At 36.7% G+C, this 25,593-nt stretch overlaps 3 protein-coding genes across 3 annotated transcripts; all 3 read right to left on the bottom strand.

Moving 5' to 3' along the window:
* Positions 1-226: 226 nt before the first annotated feature.
* Positions 227-4,704, bottom strand: LOC137736915 (eukaryotic translation initiation factor 2 subunit gamma). Its single transcript, XM_068476235.2, has 9 exons — positions 4,537-4,704; positions 3,728-3,906; positions 3,533-3,594; positions 2,656-2,768; positions 2,478-2,580; positions 1,880-2,107; positions 1,583-1,801; positions 1,067-1,327; positions 227-717 (listed from the first exon to the last, which is right to left on the bottom strand). Exons 2-9 carry the CDS (start codon positions 3,831-3,833, stop codon positions 415-417), a joined length of 1,395 nt encoding a protein of 464 aa, XP_068332336.1. The 5' UTR covers positions 3,834-3,906; positions 4,537-4,704; the 3' UTR covers positions 227-414.
* A 2,458-nt stretch (positions 4,705-7,162) lies between these two features.
* LOC137738088 (UDP-glucuronic acid decarboxylase 4) lies at positions 7,163-10,727 on the bottom strand. The gene is made up of 7 exons (XM_068477690.2): positions 9,783-10,727; positions 9,282-9,429; positions 8,958-9,037; positions 8,729-8,812; positions 8,569-8,643; positions 7,741-7,833; positions 7,163-7,642 (listed from the first exon to the last, which is right to left on the bottom strand). The coding sequence occupies exons 1-7, from the start codon at positions 10,419-10,421 to the stop codon at positions 7,424-7,426; spliced, it is 1,338 nt and encodes a 445-aa protein (XP_068333791.2). The 5' UTR covers positions 10,422-10,727; the 3' UTR covers positions 7,163-7,423.
* A 1,425-nt stretch (positions 10,728-12,152) lies between these two features.
* On the bottom strand, positions 12,153-18,198 carry LOC137736804 (protein pleiotropic regulatory locus 1). Its single transcript, XM_068476075.2, has 17 exons — positions 17,787-18,198; positions 17,625-17,649; positions 17,374-17,491; positions 17,148-17,217; positions 16,762-16,824; positions 16,103-16,184; positions 15,675-15,767; positions 15,405-15,468; positions 15,229-15,314; positions 15,035-15,136; positions 14,805-14,888; positions 14,215-14,275; positions 14,067-14,133; positions 13,872-13,949; positions 12,967-13,031; positions 12,651-12,728; positions 12,153-12,566 (listed from the first exon to the last, which is right to left on the bottom strand). The coding sequence occupies exons 1-17, from the start codon at positions 17,918-17,920 to the stop codon at positions 12,394-12,396; spliced, it is 1,443 nt and encodes a 480-aa protein (XP_068332176.1). The 5' UTR covers positions 17,921-18,198; the 3' UTR covers positions 12,153-12,393.
* Positions 18,199-25,593: the final 7,395 nt, after the last annotated feature.

Genomic DNA, 25,593 nt, shown 5'->3' with positions numbered 1-25,593 from the left:
GGATTTTAAGAAAACTTTTTGAGCATTTCTGTATAGATGCTGGAGGGAGAGCAGTTATACAAGGAATAGAGAAAAACCTTGAGCCGAGAAAAGATACGGAAACAAACGTTTCTTCGATACCGTGCATATCCCAGGGAGGTTCCAAACTAGAGAGTATGCAGCCTTAAGTGTTTAAGGATCAAAGGACCATACCTAACATGTATAACGTAATGCAAGGAGCTAATAATGCAGATGAAAGTATAATTTTATCAAGAATCAAAGAAACGAAACAAAAACGACAATGATCCGCCAAACAATGTTTTTCCTTCCATTTGACAAAAATGGTTCCCAATAACTTGCTGACTTTCCACATCTTGCCTACTCTTTAGCTGTCTTACTAGTTTTCTTGCTTTCTCCTGTCTTACCAAATTCAACTCAAATTGGGCACGGTGGGATATCAAGGGTAGTTCCAGCTTGAATCTGACCCCACCCAATAAGACGCCAGTGCTTCTCAACTCGTCGACTGAGCGCAATTTTCTCTCCTTTGCTGGTGCAAACTGGAGACGTGAGTTGCAACTTTGCCAAATCGTTCCTTACAGCAAGAACCCTAGCCCCTGTAGACATGGATCCTATATTCAACATGAGGATCTCCCCCTTGACCAGCTTTGAAACCTTTCCCTGCTTCTCGGACCCCTTTGTCCTGACCCCCAGAAGCCTTCTCAACAAGAAGAAGTTGACCTGCAAATTATACCACAATCTTCATCAACACCAAGGATTTCTGCTTGACAACCGCTTCTGATAAACAAGATTTGTCTAGTTTGGGATGAGAAAACAAGAAACAAAAGACCCCGAAAGAATCAACATGCTAAAAAATCCAATAAAGAATAAACAAGAGAGTACGGTTAGAAAGCCAATATTATACCAAAGTTACACAACAGTCGCATTATCAAATGTAAAACAAAATGCACCGTCAACAAGCTCATGAATGAAGATGTGCGCACACACACAAGTTAGCCATTCTCTTAGAAACATCATCTCCTCAAGTTTTAACAAAGTATAAAGCATTATTGTAGCAGCAATCCCTTACCTCAAGCTCAACAAATACTTCAGGGAGTGACCCAACTTCACCAAGAACTTGACCCACTAATCTATCAGCACGTGTCAAAGTGGGATCCATGGTTGTCCCAACACCAATAAGACCTCCTGGCACCGCAAATTGCAACTCATTTTGCTCAGCATATAATGAGACAATTCTAGAATATATTGGTGTGCACTTGATGTTTCCACTCTCGTCTTTAACAACAATCCCAGGACGAACCTCGATAAATTGGTTCACTTTCAGAACACCCTACCACAACCACATTGTCAAATATGTTATTCATGAAAGATGTATGGAACTAACTACTTAAGAAACATTCCAAAATTCCGCAAATTATTATCCAATCAAGATATGTGTGCATATTTTCCCGACCCAAAATTCCACTACTAACTTAGAATGAGACCAGAAAAGGAAAAAGGAAACCTCAGATGCCGAGAGCTGACACTCAATGGAAATCATAGAAAACTGTACACTTTTGACAAAATATAACAATAAAAGACATACCCTGAGGATACTTCCACCAGCTACACCACCTCTAATCTCATCAACCTCGTACCCAGGTTTATTGACGTCAAAAGAACGTATAACAATCATATTGGGAGGTGAGATGAAGTTCCTTTCTGGAATGGGGATCTTTTTGACAATGTATTCACACACCACATCAATATTATACTTCAACTGTGCAGAAATTGGCACCACTGGTGCATTATCAGCTACAGTTCCCTGGTACACAATGTTTAATGATTAATGGACTGAGACCAATAAACCAGAAGAAAAAAAAAATGCTCCAAAGGAACTTACCTGAATAAACTTCCTGATTGCCTCATGTTGGTTGATGGCCACATTCTCCTGAATGAGATCAACTTTATTCTGAAGGATAATAATATGTTGAAGACGCATAATTTCAACAGCAGCCAGATGCTCAGAAGTTTGTGGTTGCGGACAGCTTTCGTTAGCAGCAATGAGAAGCAATGCTCCATCCATAATCGCAGCACCGTTAAGCATAGTAGCCATAAGAATATCGTGACCCTATAATAAAGTATGAAATAAATAACTTTTTAAGAAACATAACAAAATCAAACCAAGAAAAACAATGCGAAAGATGACAATCATTTAATAGAGAAAGTAACTTGTAACTAATAAAATGTAGCAAGATCCCATGGGAAAAACCTTACGTCGATCCTACTAAATAACATGTTATCCATGAGTACAGCAAACAAAAACTAAGATCCACTGAGACAATATATAATTGATCAACACAAAGTATCAGGCTATCAGATCCTCTTATTAAGCAAGGATGACCAGGTACACACCACCATTTATTCACAACAGTTTAGTGTAGTCATAAATATTATGGCACAAAAATAAATGGTACAAAAATTTCACCACAAAGCCTTACCGGGCAATCTACAAAAGATACATGTCTCAACAATTTCATCCTGCAGTTCTCAAATCCAGGAACATCACAGAGAGGAGCGTCTTCCTTTCCACTTCCATATGCCCTAATAAAGAAATGAATAAAGGTTAAGAAAATGGTAGAATGTGATCAAAGACAATAACATTAACTGGATGCCTACTTGTAGGCCATAGGTCGAGGGCACCGCTCATCTTCACACATGTATATCTTTGCATTGGCATATCCAAGCTTGATAGTAATGTTGCGCTCCAGCTCATTTTTAAAACGAACAGTCTGCATACCATTAATGTTCGATTTTTAATGTCTTAAAGATATAAACTTGCATTGGCATATCCAAGCTTAAATGCTCACAACACATATAAGCTAGAGAAATATAGCTCAAACCGACAAACCAATTATTGTGGTTAGTGCCTGCAATGTTGATCTAATGTGATACACTACTAGAGCTTTAGGCAATAGCTTAAGGTTTTCGTACATAAAGCAACTTAGCAACAGTGAAATGAAAAAATCAGAGCACTGTTGACATATCTCCAGTAACCAAAGACAATATTGAATTTATTTTGATAGCACCAAACTATCAAACCTATAGGGTAAGGTTACATTTATCCCTACTATCTCATACTAAACAAATTATCATCCTGGATAACATACTCCATACTATTAGATAGCTTCCATTTTAACGCTCAACTTAAGACATATCTCCACCAAGAATAAAAGGTATATGATCTGTAGCCATCTGAAATGATTAGCCACTTTTGGTAGAGAGATGTAGAAATACAATGATGCTCAACAACCTAAATTCTCTTATCCCGCAAATATAACACATTAGTATCCGAGAGAACATTTTCCTAATATATTTTTCCTTGGCTGTGAGTGTGCATTAGTAGCTCAAAGAGAACAAGCAGCGACAACCAGATACAACTTTTGTACACCTTCACGAGTGGAAACACATGCTTGCTTGTCTTTACAATGTCCAGGCATAAATAAACAGAAAAGACGTAAACAGTATCAAATGCAAAACGGAAACAACTAATCACCTGAACACCAGAAATTGCTTTTACAACTGTTGACTTTCCATGAGCCACATGACCAATAGTACCTGAAAGGCAACTCATATAAATCCAACTAAGTGCAAAATTACGACATGGTACCAACAAACAAATGATGGTCAAATCAATATAACAATGGCCATAATAATCTCAGAGCAGTTTAAACATCTGAGTTAAGATTACCAATATTTATAGTCGCCTGACGAGATATAACTTCAGGCGAGAGTGGATGCAACTTTGTTACATCCAGTTTACTCAGGTCTTGCTCCATCAAACCTTTCCTCGACATTTTGACAGTTACTTGAAGTAATCAGCTAACAACTGGGTGGTATCAAGAGTGACGAAATCCAAACTGTGAAAGACTGCATAAATCACCCAAATTGTTGATTAACAATAAGACTCAGTTGAAAACGGACACCGCTGCCACAATTCTTTTCAAAGTGAAAACCAGTATGCAATTGTAACAGTATTTGGTACAAAACCCTCCAAGTATTTAGTGCAATACCACATCAAATTTACCATGAACAAGATCATGAATAAAACGGTAACAGTGAAAAGATAACTAAATTTATACTAGAAACATTCATTTCAGAAGAAAATCCCATCTATTTCCAGATGACAAAAACCATTTTGTACAAAATGACCAATAAAATAACAAAGGACAAGATTAAAACCCTAAATTTCAGCGGGATCCATTGACGGCGGCCAACAGTAAAAACCACAGTACGGAACCAAGATGCCAAAACCCTAAATTCTCTATAAAGTATTATCTACAAAAATGCTCCTCTTTTACACCAAAAAAATAACAAACTGATAATAAAATAGCAAGAAAATTTCGATTCTGAAAAACTCAAAAAATAACACACCCAAATCAAACAGCTCGAAAATCTCACAATAAAAATATTAAAAAAATTAAAAAATTAAAAATTAAAAAAATAAAAATGAAATATCAGTTTCCGTAGAGAGAGAGAGAGAGAGAGATTGGTACGGACCTGGACGATGGAATTAGGGCAAGACGACGAGAGTGAGCGAGGTTTTCTGTTGAGCTGTATAGAGAGAGAGAGAGAGAGAGAGAGAGAGAGAAACACAGCCCGCACAGGTTTAAGGGTTATTCGCTGGCATCTCCACGTTCGCAAAATGTTACTGAGGGTGTTTTCGTTATTTGATAGTTAACCGAGGCACTGGTTTGGTAGTGCCTTTCCGTCTGGCTTAGGCCCACTAGATCGGGGATTTTTTTTTTTTTTTTTTTTTGGGTAAAAACAAAATTGTTATTTTTACCATCTATTCGTACCATTATTCATATTGTCTCTCTAACAAATGGAACAAATGGGACCCACATGTGTTGATGAATTTTACTTCTGTTAAAGAGATGGTACAAATAAATGGTAAATGAAGTACTACTCTAATGAAAAGAGTTATGTTTGACAAGGGATGGGTTCGATTTCATTCGATTCGGTTCAATTTTCTTTTGATTTTTTTTGGTTTGGTTTGGTACAGTTTCGATTTTTTTATTTTACAAAACTTGATCATTTTTTGAATATGGAATTTAGAAAATAGGCTTGCATTGGTAGACTAATAATAAGAAAATGGGGAAAGTGGAAAAATGGGAAGGTAGTTATGTACATATACAAGATCATATAAACCAATTTTATGCTATCAACAACCTCAAGTGCAAAGAAAAATGGTCACCGTATCCATTCAAAAAGCAAACAAATAGAGAAGCTATTCCAAGTTCCAAAGCCTTCCAAAACTTTCCTCTGTAACCAATGAAATGTCCTCCCTAATTGAACTAAGTATGCTCCTTGGAAAAGCCCTAGGCTTAGACCTAGTTTGGTACTGAGATGATTCTAAAAAAAGCTGCTATCAAAAAAAGCTGAGAGCTGTTTTTGTGTTTGGTAAACACTCAGCTTCAGCTTTTTTTCACAGTTTTTGGTGAAAAAAAGCTAAAAACAAGAAGTTGCAAAACCCAGCTTTGGAAAAACCAGCTTTTTTTCACATTTGTTTTACATAAAAGTTTACCAAACACTTTAATACTGCTTTTTTTTTTTCAAAAGCACTTTTACAAAAAAGTTTACCAAACACTCTGCTGCTTTATTTCACAGCTGCTTATTCTCACAGCACAACAGAAGCAGTTTTTTTTCAAAGCACAGCAATACCAAACCAGCCCTTAGTTTCAAACTTGGTAACAAAGTTTCACAAAAATGGGCATACATTCACAAAGTGTAAAGGGATTCGGTTCCATCCAAGCTCGATTTTTTCTGAAATGGTTCAGTTCGGTTTCTGAACCTCCAAAACCAAAACCGAACTAATAACGTTCCGTTCCGTTCGATTTTTTCTTTTTCGGTTTTCAATTTTTCTATTTCGATTCGGTGTTCGGTCTGGTTTTTTTTCGATTTTTGATTTTTTGAACCCACCCATATGTTTCACCACATTATATTTGACATATTTGTTGTTGAAACCCAAAAGAAAAATAGTAGCTTATTTTCGCTGGGGAATTTTTGGTTGATAAACAAGGCTAAAAGCAAGAGCCCAAACAAACCTACTCAATAATATACCTTCGATTCTCACGAATAAAACTAACTGAACAAGAAGGAGGAGTATCAAAATAAAAATTACCTAAATCTAAATCAAGAGTATCAAAATAAAAATTACCTAAATCTAAAACAAGATTATATATCGCTAAACTATCTGTCACAAAATTCTTTTCTTTATAGACATGCCAAGGTTCACATTGCCAAGATCTTGAAAACAAATTCGGATAGGCCAAAACATGGGGATCTAAATGATGATTATTTTTGTTGGGATTTTCATTTTATACAAAGTTGATGAAAAAGAAGTTTGAGCACTTGACTCGGGAGAAAGAATAACTGCTTTTAACCACTAAGTTATAGCCACTATAATAAAACGCTTTTGTTTTGCTTGAGATGCAAAAGATACAAAGCCAACAACTTCGAAGTGCAATGAGATTTAAAATGAACCACCCAGTTGTGGGAAATGCAAAGCACAAACTCACAAGACGTAGAAATGTGTTTGATATGCTATTGGTGACATATCATTTGGTTTGTAAATTTTATTTAAAAATTTGATCTCTCTAGCGTTATCCTATCAAATATGTCGTTTCCACACTAAAAATGTAATTCAATACTTAAAAAATTATGAATTTGATCGAGTAGGGAAAAGTAGTTGACCTCATTCTCATTATCATTTATATTTTCTCAAATACATGACTTTCTCAATTCTAGATAGATAAACATGTTGTTAATCTAGTCTCGGTTTGATATAAATCTATATTTCATTAGAGATAAATTAATAAATTTTACTAGCATGTTAGTGCAACGCATAGCGGGTACGAAGATATGAGTACATAATTGAAAGTAAATAAAAACAAAAGTCTAGATTAAAACGATACAAAATTCAAACATGTTACATCTTCCAACAAAATAAAAAAATACAACTAAATCAGCCGGACAAATATTGACAAGTGGCCTTTTACCGCAATTGTGGAAAGATGTTGAGTCATTGCATGACGACGTGGTTTCAAATCCTGTCGGTGGCTAATTTAACATCTAGTCTAACAAAATATATCGTTTGACAAAAAAAAAAATATAAATATCGAAATTGAAACGAACAAAACTCTATAATATATATTGATCCCTATACAATTCTCACAATAATCTTCCATTGGCATATGCAAGAATGCCAAGTTTTATTCCTATAAAGAGTAATTAACCAAGAAACACTAAATATATAATATATTAGAAACTCAATTTAATTCTAACTTTATTTTCCACATCTATATATCTTTTTCTTTTCTTTTCTTTTTTTCTGAATTCTCCTATATTTTTCCTCGAAATACATAAAAAATCTAATACAAAAACATCACATAGCGGAGCCTGCATCTCTATCCTTAGAGTCACCAAAAATACGCTGCCTGAAGTCTGTAACCATGAGCGGCAACCCCTTGCGGAGGGGCACGGTGGGCTCCCACCCTAGAAGCTCCTTAGCCTTGGAAATGTCCGGCTTCCTCTTGTGCGGGTCGTCCTCTGTGTTGGGCCTGAACTCTATCTTCGCATTTGGATCTATTGTGTCTTGCACAACCTGTACATACAAGCAGGAGTAAGGAGCAGGAATTCAAACTCGAGACTTCGAGTTGTGAATTGTTTGTTTAAATAGTTAATGAGTTTGATTAATTTTACCTGGGCAAGTTCTAGCATGGTGAATTCGCCAGGGTTGCCAAGGTTGAAAGGGCCTACATGATTTCCTTCCATCAGCCGCATTAGACCCTCGACCTAGTTCCACATAAGCAATGCACGACACAAATTGTTAAGTGCATTTCAGTTTTAATTGTTTGAATCAAGAGGAATTGCTACCATAAGCATTTTCAGTGGTTGCTAGGGTTCGTTTGATGGGCTGGACTTCTCAGGTCCGACGAGTTTAGACACGGCCCAAGTAAGTACACTGGTAAATGTCTAGCCAAACCTACACCAATGTAAGGACACACACCATTGACTTCATACTATGTCCGAGAAAATTGCATTCCAACATTAGTCGTGCATAAATTACTATCCGAATATGGTTGTGGCCTCTATCATGAAAAAAAAATTTAGAATGTCTGATCACGTTACTTGTAAAGTATCTTTTACAAAATCATGAGGCATTATGTATTTTGATCTCATTCGACATCACGCTTATCTCACTCAGTGTGAGAGCTGTTCTAATCAGATAACGTGAACACAATTTTCTCCTCTATCAGATCCCGCGACTAAGAGAGGACAATCACCACTTGCCTCTTTGTGGAAAATTCTGCAGAAGGATTAATGATTTAATGTATATGCTGCAGTGACAGAGACTCATATATACAAAGACTCCCATACAACCTTCACTTTAAAACAGTGACAAAATAGTCTATAACCACCTTTGACCTTAATGCTAATTTAGACAGAGACGTGATTAATGTAAAATAGCAATTAGAATTTCATAGTTAATTAATGCATTAACGGAATAAAGGAGAAGAAATATAGTACCAAGTCAGAAACGTATTGGAAACTTCTGGTTTGCTTGCCATCTCCATAAACTGTCAATGGCTCATTCCTTAATGCCTGTATATTCCACAGAGACATCGAATTTGTCGGGAAAAAGATGTAACAAGGCCTAAACCAACATTACAAGTATAAAACTGCTCACCTGAGCTACGAAATTGCTAACAACACGACCATCATCGATGCACATACGCGGTCCATAAGTGTTGAAAATCCGAGCAATCCTCACCTGCACGCCATTCTATACATTAGAACCCTAAGTGCAACTATTTTAATATTCGTCTCAAGTTTTGGGTGTGATCTAGAATTTTTTGAAACCGAGACACATATAACCAAATGACGGAAAGAAATAATATGAGAGAAAATAATGTGACCTCAATGCCAAGGCCTCTGTGGTAGTCCATGGTCAGAGTCTCTGCTGTGCGTTTTCCCTCATCGTAGCAGCTCCTTACACCTGCCAATGCCAACAGAAAACATCTATGAAATCATTAATTTACCGATCGTGTTGCTGATTATATATTTCACCGTGAATTTTTTTGTGAGGAATGCAACCAAGTAAATACAGTACATATTTTACTCGTCTCGCTATTGAAACAAACATCAGTAATGTGATTAGTAAATATGGTATAGTTTGATATTCTCGCAGAGTTTCATCATGTCGGGGTCGAGCGGAGACAGAGAGAGGGAGAGTGACTCACCGATGGGGTTGACATTACCCCAGTAGGACTCGACCTGAGGGTGCTGCAAGGGGTCACCGTAAACCTCACTGGTGCTTGTCAGCAAGAAGCGTGCACCAACCCTTTTTGCCAGTCCAAGCATGTTCAGTGTTCCCACCACATTTGTCTTGTGAAACCCCAGCTCAGACAACAAATTAAGGACCTCAGGCACATACACATTCACCACAAACAAGAAATTAAAAATTTTACGTGTTAAAGCATGTCATAAGGGTAATGCTTAAATTTGCAAAACTAAATGATGTGTCACCCATAGGAATATGCACGTTTATCAACGTTTAAGTAATAAACCAATCATCAACTTTCATGTCCTTTAATTTTTAAAATTTTGTCTACAAATTTAATCTCCCTAGCATTACTTCATGTCATGATATTATAGTTATCACAAAAAAAATGCATGTAATAAATACCAACCATGCATATAAGCACAAGAAATAAAAATAGAAACAAGAGAAGACAGGATATAATTGTCTTGACCGGATTGAACTTGTAATGCACAGGGGATGCCGGGCAAGCGAGGTGGTAGATCTGGTCAACCTCCAACAATATCGGCTCGACCACGTCGTGTCGAATCAGCTCGAACTTCGGGTTCCCGAAGTGGTGCGCCAAGTTCTCCTTCCTCCCGGTAAAAAAATTATCCAGCACGATCACGCTGTCCCCTCTCGCGATCAGACGGTCCACGAGGTGGCTCCCCACGAACCCGGCCCCACCCGTCACAACAATCCTCATGTTCTTCTTCCTCATCCCCAGCGGCACCTTCCCTCCCAAATTCCGCGTCTCCAACAGCACCCTCCGGATAGGGTTGGCCGGGAGATCAATAGCTGGCCGATCAGAACCTAATCCGGATTCGAGACCAGGGTCGTGAACGGATTCCAATAGTGGGTTCGATGCCAGGAAGGTGGTGAAGAAGAAAACAGCGATGGCGACGCCAATGAGGACGAAGATAAAACGCTGCTCGCGGAGCCTGTATCGAATGGGGTTGGCGGAGGAATGGGGAGGCTTGTGGTTGGTTTGTGGTTCGAGAACGGGTTGTGATTGGTCGTCATTTTGTTGATTATGTTGGGTTCTGTGAACTAATGACAGATTATCGGAGCTGCTGGCCATAATTTTCACTTGGATTTCTGTCTAGTTTTCAGACTTTTGATGGGGAAGTGTTTGGAGAGATGAAAAATGGAAAGGGTGGGCAGAAGAGGAGCATGGGGGGGAGGGATAGAGGGAGGGAGGGGTAGTGTGGGTGGGGATGGGGAGAAGAGTTTTTTGGGTGGAAGTGGTGGGTAAATGGGGACTTTCATGCATGAAATTTGGCCGGATAATCGTTCTAAGGCGCGCGATTGGTGGGTGCATCTATGTAGGTTTTGGCTTTTTAGGCAATGAGGTGGGGGATTTACTTGCTTACTTTGTCACTAAACTAGATTGTGTGTTGTTTTACAGAGCTTTTGTAATGTAATAAGTAATGTTAGGTAAGCATATTATTGGCACGTTTTGGATTTCTCTAGAAAGTAGGGTGAGCATATTAAGTAGTTCTGCTTATAAACATTGGTGTTACAAGTTTGTAGAAATTTGAACGAAAAAATTCAAATGTTATCTAAAAGACACTTAGAAGTTCTTCAACAAGTGTGTTCACAGAAAACACTTTTTAACCCTTGTAAAAACAATATCAAACACGCCCCATTCTTTAGATAAAATTTTGATTGATGACAATGTATTATTTGTGGACTCACTTTGAAATTTATTCGTTCACATCAAATAAAAGAACTGGACTTAGCTGCTGCTTACATCCAATCATGGATGGACACGTATTCAAAATTTGATTTTTTTAATCAAAACTTGAATACATGTCCAACCAGAATTGGGTATAAGCAGCAGCGAAGTTAAATCCCAAAAAAAATGCCACCAGCTGTCAATACACTACACCATGGTCTAATACGTTCGTGTCGTATAAGGACAGGCTGTATTGATGTCTTAATTACCGTGGGATGGTCAAAATTCAGGCAACAATATGGGCATGTCATCAATTCACATAGTACCACGTGGCAGATGACGGAATTGCCAAGTGTTCACTTCGAAACATGATCTAAAGGTTGCTTTTGTGGATAGTGTTATTCATGCACGTCTTTTTACTTCTTACATGCCTTTATAAACTTTTGTCGATTGATTTTATTCTATTAATTCGATTTGACGATCAAAAATTTAAAAAAAAAATATGTAAGAAGTAAAAATGGGTAGGTGGATAGCACAACCCTAATTTGTAGTCTTCTCAAAGTAGGAACCTCTATTCTACTAGTAGAAAGTTGGCCTCCAAACACTAAATAGAATTCCCCTAAACCTAGCAACATTTTTCTTCCCTTGGAGATGGGAAAGAATTTAGCGTTGCCCACATGCACAAGCTCATTGATTATGAAAAAGAAAATGTGAAATTAGAGCGAGAAATTTGTAAAAATTAAGATTTAAGTTTTTAAGAAAAAAAGAGAAGTTTGTGTATCAATTGGTTAAATGTATTTAATTTTACACTTGAGATTTCGAATTTGACATGTATGATACACACCGCATTGGTTTTGAAAACCAAATGAACAACATGGCATCGCAAACAAAGGCAAACATGTTGGTTGTCGCTCAACATGTGGTCAGTCTACATATTAAGGATTATCTTCCCACTTCCAAGTTCCAACGCAAATATTCACTAGTGTTTTTCCAATCGACTAAGTAGCTCTTTGTCTAGCCATATTTCTCTTCTCAATATTCAGATGTCCTCTGTTCCCTTCCCGGTTTATCAAAACAGTAGAATGCATGGACGAGGGTATCGAATTTTTCAAGGTTGCAACAAAAACACAAGAATTATGCACTGCAAACTGCAAGGTTTTCCACTGCTTCAAAATAAATTCTTTCTGGAACTGGTTCAGGTGCATGGTAGGAACATATTCAACTATTGAGTCATATAACACAAAAATTTGTATAGTTTATCTCATAGCAACGAGCAGCGCAACTGTAACGACCCCTCACTAAAATAATAAAGACAATCACATGTGAGATAATATTACACCTCGGTGAACAGAGAAACTACGACGGAGGATCAACTCTAAAACCGTCGAATGTCTTTCGGGGGCCTAAAGTTGAGAGGGTGGGTTTCTGGAGTGGCATTTTCATCTTGCCTCCACATCTTGATAGTCTTATCGGCTTCACAACTGACCAGCCTCGTACCCGTGATGTCGTATGAAAGAGCATATATACCAGCTTCACTATCCAGCGAGCCTGTAATAAAAGCACATCTAGGGGTTAGCATCCCTTCTTGCTACAATCAACCGCAAAAGTAGGGCGCCAGCAAAATAAACATACCAGGCTGTACAATTGTTTGGGATTGCTGAAAATTGTGACCGCTCTTCCAATCCCAGAACCACATGCTCCCATTATCGCCTTCAATAAAACAAACGCACAAAAGATTAGAATTACCAAGTTTTATGAAACGAAAATAGGAATCAAAATAGTTTCGGGTCGTTTATTTGTAAAAGAAAATTGAAGTTATCCCATATGGCATATTGTCATTGGTAGGCAAATATTGAACTAATATATTCCCCCAATCGTGGGGAGAAATAAAATGAGAACAAACTAAGATCATTCCCTTATTGCCCTTTCATATGTAAAAAATTCATACCTCCAGTGGCCATAACTCCATCCTCGTTGACAGCCATTGCATTGATTATTGTTTTCTGCTGAGAGCTGTCCATACACAAGGAAAATTTTTGGAACGTTGTGATAAAAAAAATATCCCAAAGAGTTCATATAGTTCATATTAATCAGCAATATACTCAATTCACGATACATTCAGTTTCCCAGAAAAAGGTACCCAACTCTAAATACATACAAGACAGATCACATCCATTGCAATTTCAAAGTGCTACACCACTAATACTTTAAAATGCTCTAATAGCATGAGTAGAAAGCAACTATAAGGCTTGGCATGCATTTCTCCAGGCCATGAATCTGAATTATATAACACACTTAAGAACTGATGAGAAAACAATAACACGCACATCCAAGTAGTAACACAAACCAGCTCAGCATATGCTTATGACTCAAAATTGTTCAATTGGTGAACCATGTGTAAGTTTTCGGTTTCAATGGATCCATCGCAAGCAAAACAATTCCTATTACGCTCCAGATCAGAGGTTTTGCATTGCATCTTGGCTGACGTTATGGTGCCTGTGCATTGAGCAGCCTAATTGACTTGCTACAAAGGGAATGTGTGCATAAAAAAGAACAAGAAAAAGGAGCGCAATACCTTATCAAACACAAAGACACATTGGCACAACTATTTATCCATGACAAGTTCATTACCTAGCTAGGCTTAAGCAGAGAAACATACGAACCATCAATCTTAATATCGCTTATCATTCTTCAAATAAAGAATATATCACAGACATATAATAGGAAAGAAGAGCAAATGGTAAATCTATCATTCCAGGAACAACATATATGAAAAGATACGGTTTATTCAAATACTCACAGCATGTTGTGTAAAAACATATATGAAAAGATACCGTTTATTCAAATACTCACAGCATGTTGTGTAAAAATTCGCCTCTTGGGAGGCTGAACTTCTTAATATTATCAGCTGATGCAGATGCAAAACATTGCCTGAAAACCGAACACAATTAGAAAGAGCAAAGCATATAATTTACAAGGGCATAATAACAAACACAACCAGGATTATTCACTACACGTGAAGTACTAAGTACATGAATCAGCACATACTCTTTAGGATGCTGGGCCATTGCACGCACAGACTTTTTATGGTGTGTCAGAGTTGACATTGTTTTTCCTGAGACAAATGAAAATTGATACTTAAAAAAGAAGGAAATACCAAAACTGAAATGAGTTTAACTTACAGAACATAAATTACCATATCTAAGGTCCCAGAACTTGATGGTTGTGTCATGAGAGCCAGTAACAACTTGTGGATCCTGCAAACAGTAGACAATAAACTATAAGGAATATTGCCTCTCTTAACAATAAAATGAGAAGTGGCCAGAAAACCGTCAAAAGAGTTTCCACATATAGAAATCTAGCTATCAACCTAAAAAAAAAACTCAGAGATGTAATGTTTAACACAAAACTAGAAATTCAAAGTGCCAGTGAATTCAATTCACTGCAGCTTATTAATTAACTTCTATAGAAAAGAAATGAGGACTACGGATTACAGGACTCAAAATATTTAAAAGAATGATGTAACACTGAAGGATACCTAACATAAACATAATACTATTCTCAGGACATGACAATATGAATTGCTAAACATTTGAATGTTTTGCCAGATGGGGAGACCAAGAATTAAACAATGAAAAACCATGACCTTGAATCCCAATCTCTAAAGAAGACACCAATAACAATATAAGCTATCATTATGAATTGTTTGGATCTAAAATATTGTCAGCATGTATACTCCACAATATAGTCAGAACATGGTAAAGAAAACAGAAGAGTTTTTCATACTGTTGGTCGAGTAAAAACAGAACAAACTGTGTTGTCATGCCCCGACAATGCATGAACTTGCATCTTGCTTCGAATATCCCAAACCTGAAAGATTTATTGCACCAAAACAAAGGTATTATTAACACAGTACCACTCTGATAAATATTACAACAATCACTTTGCTCAATCCCCAAGAGTGCTTCCTCCATTATAGTATGCAGGATTTGAATTTTAATAGGATAATTACATACCCGGCATACAGAATCACGTCCCCCGGTAAGTAAAACATCAAGAGTGGGATGAAGAGCCAAGCAGTAAACACCACTTAGATGACCATGATATGAACGGATAACCTACACAACAATTTATCTGTTGTAACAACCAGCATTACTTACAGAACACAACCGCAATAAAGATCTCAAAAATATTAAGTAGAAGTATTAACCTTATTCTGTTCAAGATCCCAGCATTTAACTAGTTTGTCATCTCCAGCAGAGAACATGTAGGTATGCCTGCTGCTAACCGCAAGGCCTGCAAAAACCCAAGCACTTATTGTTACCAACAGCATCATTAACCACAGCATGGTTAACCAAAATAAACAAACAGCCAAGAGAAACCAACCTCGTATTTGCTCAATGTGTCCTGTCACTGTCAGTTGTAGAGTTCCAGTTGCAACATCCCAAATCTGATAAACCAAAATCAGAAGACAATCCAAAAGAACATGAAATAAACACTCACACGACAAGAAAAGAGAACACAAAATAATAATAAAAAATGACAAGTGATTTTAACTTTCTGCAGAGGAGGAAATGAGAAAACATAGCAAGAAAAAGGGGAAGGAAAACAACTCAGACGGACCAACTCAGACAAATGAAGCATAAAGTTGCATACCTTGATGGTACGGTCTGCTGAGCCAGTGCAGAACCATTTATTACTTGGATCAAAGGCAATAGCTCGTACCCATCCTAAGTGGCCGCTAATGACCTACATAATCAAATGGAACAATTTAACAATGGCTTGTAAGAAACATTATGCATAACCTTTTCCTTTCTTCAGATAAGAGACAATAGCATAATGGCAAGTTACAACTCATGTTCAATCATAGAAGGGGTGCAGGTCAATCTTATCAACCCATTAACCAAGAAAGAGCCAAACAAAGGACAACAAAAATTGAAAGACACACCCATATAACATATATTCCCATGTCGGTTCCTAACATTTCCATCTAATCAGAATCTCCAAGTTACCTAGACGCTATAATCCCAACTACTTTCCCCACTGCTCCTAACTGTCTATCATAAACAACGCATTATACTTACTCTGTAGATTTTCCAAGGAGCATGCCAATCAGGACGTGGCCATCTGCTGGAAATCCTTTCCATCATGGCCGATGTTGAAAACCTATACAAGAGAAAAGTAACAGTTAAAGCAAAAATGGGATATATTTTCCGTAGTAGTATTATCAGGATTAGAGAAAATGCAACAAGATGGGATACATCATCATGCAGCTTGTAATATTTAGTATATTCAGTTCACCTAAAATATCCCATAAAAAACCTAATAAAAACTTCAATCTAACAACACCATAGAAGCACATCATATGGTACATTAATACGACTTCAACCCCACGTAATACATGCAGATGGTGCAAAATGGTAAGGGCATTCCTAAAACAAAAAGAATTCAACCGTATCAAAGGGATTCAAACCACTGTGAAACTTTACTCTTAAAAAATATCTCTCTTTTGAATATTTTAACTGGTCTTTTATATTTCCAAGAACATTTCTAAGAACTTATATGTTTCCCATAACAACCCTAAGACAAAAATTCATAGTAAACTAATTAGATGAAATACTGATAGCTCTCTTATATGGACTACATTCTGAAATAAAAACAAAAACTAAAGCAGGCTGTATTCAGAGAAACTAATTTGACCACAACCCCCTTAAAGCAAATCAGAGGAGGACAAAACTCAAACCTTTCAGATGACCCTGGAGCAGAAACAGCTAAAGTGCCTTTACCCGAAATACCAACAGTATTCCTGAAATAAAGAATATGATTAAACAATTCAGTCCACAATAAAAGGCATCATCATTACAAGAAATCATAATAAACCATTTGCACTCCAGCATCATTAGAACTAAAAAACTGTCAAATTTCGCAAATCACTCACTTGCTTCTCATAAATGGTCCAAATATTTAGCCCAATCGCTTTGAAATAAAGAATTTAATAGTTGCAAGCCATAGTCCGAGAGTGTGCAAATATATATGGGAAGAGAGATAAGTTGAAACATGTGCAACATAGAAATACTAAATAAACATGAAAACAGCCATTAATACACCTGCAAGGAAGAAACTACTCACAGTGCCCTTGGTGCAGAAGGACCGACAACCAAAGAGTTTTGAGCTCCTCCCGTCTGCGCATCCTTAGAATCTTCATGACACACATGGTATTAAACCAACAAAATAATTTAGCATGTTACAATTGCAATATAGAATACCCAATTAGGGATAACTTTCCCAAAACAATAAGCTGAACCTTCCCTACTTCTAACTGCTTATTAGAAAGTTCAATTATTAAAAATGATACCTGTAAGGGCAAGGGCATTGGAAGGCCCTTCAGAACCAGTTACTGGTGCACCCGACTCAGCCCGGCGAGGTGGTTTTTGGCTAGGTGTGGGTTGAATTCCTCCATATTCCATGCTTATCTAATAATTCAGATCAAAATTTTAACTCCAATGCAACATTGTTCAAATCAATAACTTCACAAAGCTCATAGTTCACAAAAATGAAAAAATAGAACACAAAAACTAACAATTTCAACTCAGTAATTTCACTAACCTTGTGACTCATGCGAATTCTCTTACTGCAAAGAAAAAAATAAAAAGAGTAAGCAATAATTAACGCACAAATTAAAATTTAAAAAAACAGAAAAAAACCTAAATTCAACTCAATAATTTCACAAACCCTAAAAATTACAGAAATTAAAGGCAACGGCGGTACCTCTCGGGGTCGGGAGGGGGGAGTTCGCCGTGGGCGGGGGAGAAGAGATCGAGGGATCGTTTGAGGGATTTGAGACTGAGCTTCTTCAGCGACTGTGGCTCCACTGGTTCCATCTCCAAGGTGGGCCCGGGCATGATCTTCTTCTTCTATATACTAAGGATATGGCGCGGATTCTTTCTGGCCCCCAAAAGCCCTAGAAGTTGGAGGAAGGGGAAGCGAAGAGAGACCAAGTGCCTGATTAGTTCGATTTACGGTACGGTGTTGTGCTTAGGAGTCCCGCCAAAGACAGCCCTGGGTTCCTGTAGTTCAATATATAACATCAACAACATACAAGCTAATTACATTTTCGGTGGTAACGATTGATATAAGGAGGAAGAGAGAGCTATTTACGGGACAAATAATAATATAATTCAAATTTATTTTTGATAAGAATCGAACTTATAACATTTCACTTATCAGTAAAAAAAATGCATTTAGGCCATTGTAGTAAGTAGCGCATTACTTTGTTTAATGCTATATGATTGTCACGTTATCTAAACTACTTATTATTAAAATCATGTTTGCCAACCAAAACTTCAAAAAATTATTCATTCAAATTTTCTCACTAAAATTGAACAAAAATAAAAAATATGGACAATCTAGTAAGTACATACAACATAAATTGTATCATTTTTTACATCAACCTCAGAACCATGCAAACATAGCATGCCTTATCTAAAAACTAAACATAAGACAACAAAAAAAAATAAAAATATGCCCACCCATCATTATCCCATTTGTGATTTTTGTATAATAATTTAAAAACTAATCACACTCTTTAATAACAAAAAATAAAATAAATTATTCACACGTACAGTGTGCGTGAATATATTTTAGTTTGACTTATATTTTGTACGATTACAAATTCAGTTTTGTGTTGAAACAATTTTATTCATTTCCATCATTTGATTCACTAATGTTAACAACGAAAGCTTAAACAATCAAAAAACTTATTTGTGAAAACACTGAATGTCACATCCTGGCCCGAGGTCCACCATATCTCAGGCCCGCTCCACCACCGTAGCATGATATTGTCCGCTTTGGGCCATGACCACACCCTCACGATTTTGTTTCTGGGAACTCACATGAGAACTTCCCAGTGGATCACCCATCATGGGAGTGCTCTCGTGCACTACTCGTTTAACTTTGGAGTTCTCATGGAACCCGAAGTCAGTGAGCTTCCAAAAGGTCTCGTGCTAAGTAGGGATGGGAATATAATATAAGGATCACTCCCCTGGACGATGTGAGATCTTACACTGAAAATATGACCAAAAAGTTATACTAATCATGCTTTTCTACCTTAATTGATAAATGAACCGTTTGCATGATATGCTATAACAATGGCGCAGCCAGAAATTATTCGGTGGGTGAGCTAAGTTAAAATTATTACTACGAAATCCAATTTTTAATCTTATGTTGCCTACATAAAGTTATATAATAGTAAAAACTTGAATGTAATAATTTGAAGTAAGAATTTTATGCTATGTTTTCTAGGTTTCTAGCCTTCAAAACTTTTAAGTGAATAAAATAAGAAACCATTTGTGGTATGGAAGTTTTAATTTATTACTATTAAATATAATATTGGTTAAAGTAATGAGTTTATTTAACATATATCAGCTCTTATTATTCTTAAAAACAACCTTATTAATAATAAAAATTCATTTGTTAAATGAAATATGACAATTAAAAATCATAAACTAACACAAAAATTAATATTTTTAAGCTTGAAGAACCAAACTCTCCCTATGCTATAGCCTAGCCTTGTACTTGGCTCCGCCCTTGTGCTGGAACAAATAAAGCATTGTACGCTTGTTGGAATTGTTATGTTTGAGTACAAAAAGATGTTCGCTATTTGTAGATATTTTGTTAAATTGAAACTTTGATTCATATAAGATATTGGAGTAAACTAGACATGTTTGGCAAAACTTAGAAAATGGGGTATAAACTATTTATTGGAATGAACGGCATATGTTTGGCAAATATGGAAGAGTAGTGTGTGCTCCATAGATCGGACTACAATGTTGCTGGACGTGCTCGTTTCACGAGGATGGAATATCAAAGATTGCATAAATAAATAAAATCATCCCGTAGTCCCCAAATTGAAATTCATGGCGAAACTGTTCAAAATAGATCTTAAGTTTAGTATCAAAACATTAGAAACAACCTCATCGATCATGGAAGTTAATTTCGCCATAGAAGCTTCCAGTGAAGCTAGACGAGCATCCATTACAATCGAGTGGTAGTGTTATTGTGGAGCCAAAAATAATCACAAGACGATACGTGGATTTTTAGATAGAAGATGACAAAAATGTCCCTGAGGCATACCAGGATTCTTACGCGCGAGCAGCGGGCAATCATCACTCAACCAAGTCAAAAGTGCCCAAAATAGGTAACTATTCAAAATCTATTTCATCCATCCTCATTCAATCTCCTCCACAAGGTAACTCTCAAATCTTCCATTTTTTATTATATTGATTAGCTAATCAATTAGGTAATTATTCTATTAATTAGCTAAATGATTAGGTAATTATTCCATAACTCCCAATTTAACCCAAATCAAGAACCTAGCCCACAAAGGGAGCTAGGTGGCTGGTCATCTCTCACCCAAGGAGGCCGGCCACTCTCCTATTTAAACTTCATCATTCTCCTCAAATTTGACTTCGAATTATCTTGCAAATTCTATAAAATTATCCCACTTTTCCCTCAAAATACTAACTTTGGCATCGGAGGTTCTTCAGCCAAAGCCCCTCCTCCAATTCATTGTGGACGCGTGAGTCTTTTGGCCATGACCTAAGGTGTGATTTGTTTTGTAGGTGCAATTTTGTCCAAGATCAAGGAGGAAGAAATCTGCATCTACAATTATGGCGTGACATAAATGGGAGGGAAATCAGGACCATAGAGAATCCCAATGATAAGAACCAATACCAGACTAATTCAACCCCAACTCATTACAATTTAACCCCAATTCATTACAAAAGAAATGCAAATTACACTTTAACTAGCAAAATCACAAAAAATACTGAATTGTTGTTGTTCATCTTCTCCGTTCTTCCATCCTTCATTTATGGAAATCTTGCAACAAGGTTAAGGTTGAATCATAAAAATTACACTTTTTTTGTTGAATAGAGAGTCACAAAATCATAAAAACTAACTCCACAAAAAAAATACAAATTACACTTCAACCCCAATTCATTTCAATTTAACCCCAAAACAATTAATTTGTGACTAAGTCATTCATAAGAACATAACATATTACACATGCATATATACATTTTTTTTTAACAAACGATATTATCTACATTAAAGGGAGGGGTGTGTTTAGCTTCACAATGGGCTATCAATAATGTGGTTCACATATTTTTTTGTTATTATAAATAAATGCTTATTCCGTACTAATTTCAAAAATGCGGTAATATACGTGACTTTTTAATCATAAATGTTTAATACCCGTTTTATACAAAAAACAGTATTATAGGACTGAAAAAGTTCTCCAAATAGAAACCCGTCTCTACCACCTAGAAAACTCATCACCTCTCCCCTCAGACTTGTGCGTGGCAATATGAGATGATACAGTTGTTGTTGGCAAATAATATGAGGTGATACCGTAATCGTTATCGGAAAATAATATGAGGTGATACCAGAGTTATTGTTGGAAACATATTAATTTGCCATTTTCGTATTTTATGGCCGAACTTTTCAAAGTACTAATGAAAAAAAACTATCGAACTAAACATGTATGTATTGTTCCCTTTATATTAATTATGTATTTTAGTAACTGTGGTAATAAGTATTGTGATATTCTTTTTGGGGAGAAGTAGTACTACCTTAATGATCAGGGATCAACGAGAACCGGTAAGATAAGGCAAGCACCACCAACAAGAAGAGCGCCACCAAGTTCACCAACAAGAGCATACAAAATTGATATGGGATGAAAGGAAAACTATGTCAGTCTCAAAATGGGTCTCAACCAAGTGGCAATTGGGCCAGCGATTTCAGGATCCCTTGGTCATTCTTGATTTGTTGTGAGCGTGTCAACTCCCGGCCTGATGGCTGGGCGAACAAAGATTGTAGTTGCACGTTGGTTTAACTTCTTTCAAAATGATTGTGGGTCAAGGGAAAAATGTGTTTCGAATGACGGTTATCGGTGCCTTGGGTGCAAGGATTTTAGAATATGCGTTAAGTGAACGTTGAGATGGGTTTTGTCTATGTAGATGTAATGAGTGAATGGACAGATGGAAGGGAGTTTGGTGATTGATACGGTGAGATGGAATGTATGAGAAGGTGAATTGCATCGACCCAAATGAACTAGTCAAATAGCTCAATTAATAGGTAACTAAATTATAATACTCGCATTTAAATTACAAAATTTCTATTGTACAAATAAATAAAAATTATTCTATGTGTGAAAAATAATTTATAGAAATTGAAAACTAATTTAAGTATAAAGCTATGTAATGCTAATTTTTAATAGAAAAATAAAATAAAAGCACGCAGAGTGTAGAGAAACTAAAAAGATAAGTTGAATGTGTTCGTCGAAAACCTCTTTCAATAACCTAGAGTTTCCTTTTTTATACTAGGTTAATTAAGGTCTGTTTAGGAAAGGGAGCAAAAAATAAAATAAACTGAAAATGACTTTAACCCCTGAAACTCAAGTTTGTTTACATAAAATCCGACATAGTCTTTTTACCTTAATAAAACCCAATGATTAGGCTCCACACAAGCAAATTCATTAATTATATTTGTCTTTACACATTTTGCATTTTTTAGATGCCTAAAACACCCCGAATTACATTTTTAACGTATACATTAAATTCTATGCAGATTTGAAGAGAGGGATTAATGAAAAAAAATTGTCACATCCCGGGCTTAACTCCACCGTAGCACGATATTATCCGCTTTGGGCCCCGACCACGCCCTCACGGTTTTGTTTCTGGGAACTCACACGAGAACTCCCATGAGTGTGAATCCTCTAAGCCTTATATGTATATTCTCATCTCTACCTAGCACGAGGCCTTTTGGGAGCTCATTGGTTTCGGGTTCTGCAGAAACTCCGAAGTTAAGCGAGTAGTGCGTGAGAGCAATCTCATGATGGGTGACCCATTGGGAAATTCTTGTGTGAGTTTCCAGAAACAAAACCGTAAGGGCGTGGTCGGGGAAAGAAATATCATAACAAATTGTATGTTAATGCTTCTGGAAAGTAAAAAAACACTAATGTTATACTTTCCTTAAGATTTCGTAATTGTTTTTCAAATTTGCATAAAATTTGACAATTTTAATTTAATCTTGTCATTTTCTTACCCAAATGAAAATCTGAAAGGGCAATATAAAATTTGTCCAATAATAATACATGCAAAATAATTTACTTATAAAATTAAAGAAATGTTATTAGATTCAAAAGAAATTTATCTATATTTTATATAATAATATAGGTGAATCATTGCACAAATATATATTAGGAATAAAATGTGACAATCCGTCCCTAAATTTATGTTTTTATTTATTTTAATTGAGGGAATTGATGGAAATGCCCTAGGGGGCAAAACGTAATTTTTCGAGGACGTATTTGATCCTTGTATATTTTGTCATGTTTGTTGACATATTTGGATAGTGCTTGACCTCACGAACGCGTAGGCGCAAACCGTTCATGAAATGGAGTTATAACAAAGGAGTTATTAACGAATGAAGTGGAGGGCAAAATAGATAATTTACCATTTAAGTGGAAGGCTCCAGAAAATCTGGAGTAATGGGATAAGCCACATGTGTGGCTGAGATTGAAAAATGAAGTGAGAGATGGACGGTTGGGATGAGAAGGAGAGAAGAGAAAGGAGGAATGGAACTGGCCAAGGAGGAAGAAAGGAAAGGAGGGAAAGGAAGGAAGGAAGAAGGAGAGAACCGGCCAAACCTGGTTTCTCCATCCGACCCGCCAACTTGACTCGCTCATATCTCCTTCACACAAACTCCATTTTGGGTGATCTTGGTATCCATGGAAAGCCCTTGACGAGCCCTACATCTCTGTAGTATTAGATTTCCCAATTTCTTTCCCATTTTCCAATTCAAAGCCACAAAACCCACGACCTTTCCAACGACTTTAATCTTTTTCCGGTGGCTCCGGCGAGCTTCACCATTGATGAGCACTACCAAAAGACTTCTCTCAACTCCAGGAGCAAGGCCCAAGCCTTGGATGAGGCATCGTAGTTCGTTTTGGTGACGAATCAACAACTACCCAAATCAAGGGTTTTCGGAAGGTTTGAGTCAATTTGGAGAATTTCCCGGCCAAATTAGACTTGGCTACAGGTATAAAACTTGCTCTGCTCATTGAGATCTTCATTCCTATAAATTGTGGTAATTTTTGGAAATAGTTGGATTTTCCGGCGAGTCGGGGCGACCGACCGCCACGTGTGGCGGTGCGTGGGCTGAGGTATCCCCTGACCTTCCTTGGCTAAATTTGATACCCCAATTCCATATGTGAAGTCCGATTGATGAAATTTCATCGTTTGAACATAGTTATGATAGAGACCGTCACTTGATCCTTATATGACTTGACGATCCAACCGTTGGATTGTCACCAAACTTTAATATGTTATAATACGTAATATTTGAGGACAATAGGAACTGACGGATCATGAATCTGACCTACGGATCTTCCCGAACTGAATTTGTAAGCTCGTAAAATAAAACGTCAGCCACCACTTAATTCTAGCAAGTGGTAGAGATCCAACCGTTGGATCGTAATGAAATTTTAGTATGATGTTCTAGAAGCATAACGTGGATCTTTGGAAGTTACGGATTGGAAATCTGAGTGTGAATCTTCTGGATTGAGTTACGTAGGATTGTGGACCCTACTGTTGACATTTGACCGACGGTTGACTTTTGGTTAATGAGTTTCAAATCAATCTAAAATGTCATAGGCAACTCCAACACTGTTGTACAGGTTGTAATAATAAGCAACTCCAATACTGTCGTACAGGTTGCCTATAAGTTGTACATGTTACATTAGGCAACTCCGACTTGTGTGTTATCATAGATTGATTTATGAGTAGTATAGGTTGTCTTAGGCAACTTCGACTCGTGTGTCAGCATAGATTGATGAGCACCTGATTTTATTATGATGCTGCTGATATGTAGTGATTTGGAATATTTCTGGATTTACTGTTGATTTGCATTTGATTTCATACTTATACGTAGTATGATTTTCTAGAAACTATACAGGTTTTACAGCGAGGGGTTACAACGTTTTCAAAAGGTTTTTATGAAAATTACTTTATTTTCAGGCCCACTCACCCTTATTTTTTTTGCCCCTCCAGGTTTTAATAGCTAAGCTTTCTTATCGAAGAGCATTCATGGAAAATCTTGGTATTAGAGATTACCTTTGATGGTATGATTCTCAATTCACACTACTGTACTTTACTTATGCTCTGATGACACGTGTGAAATGGGTTATTTCCCACTCACAACACACTCTTGTATTTAGGCACTTTTAGGTTTAAATTCATTCACATTTTCCACATCACTACACTTTATGGTTTCGTCACATTCCAGGTGTCGGCCAACACAACTCTATTCGGAGTCATAGTGGACAATTTAGGTCGGGATGTGTCATAAAATGTGCCCAATATATATATAATAATGCATGCAAATAATTCACCTACAATATAATTTACCTATTGTTTAATCAAATAAAAAATTAATGTATCTATTGTTTCATTTTAATGGCGATCATATGCCATGGTTTAGTTTTTACGAAATAATTTAGGCACTGTTTAACTTG

This window comes from Pyrus communis, chromosome 13 (genome assembly GCF_041283825.1).
Source record: "Pyrus communis isolate YQ-2024b chromosome 13, ASM4128382v1, whole genome shotgun sequence".
Classification (NCBI taxonomy): domain Eukaryota; kingdom Viridiplantae; phylum Streptophyta; class Magnoliopsida; order Rosales; family Rosaceae; genus Pyrus; species Pyrus communis.
The sequence above is the reverse complement of the archived record's forward strand: the minus strand, read 5'-3'. Positions and strand labels throughout refer to the sequence as shown.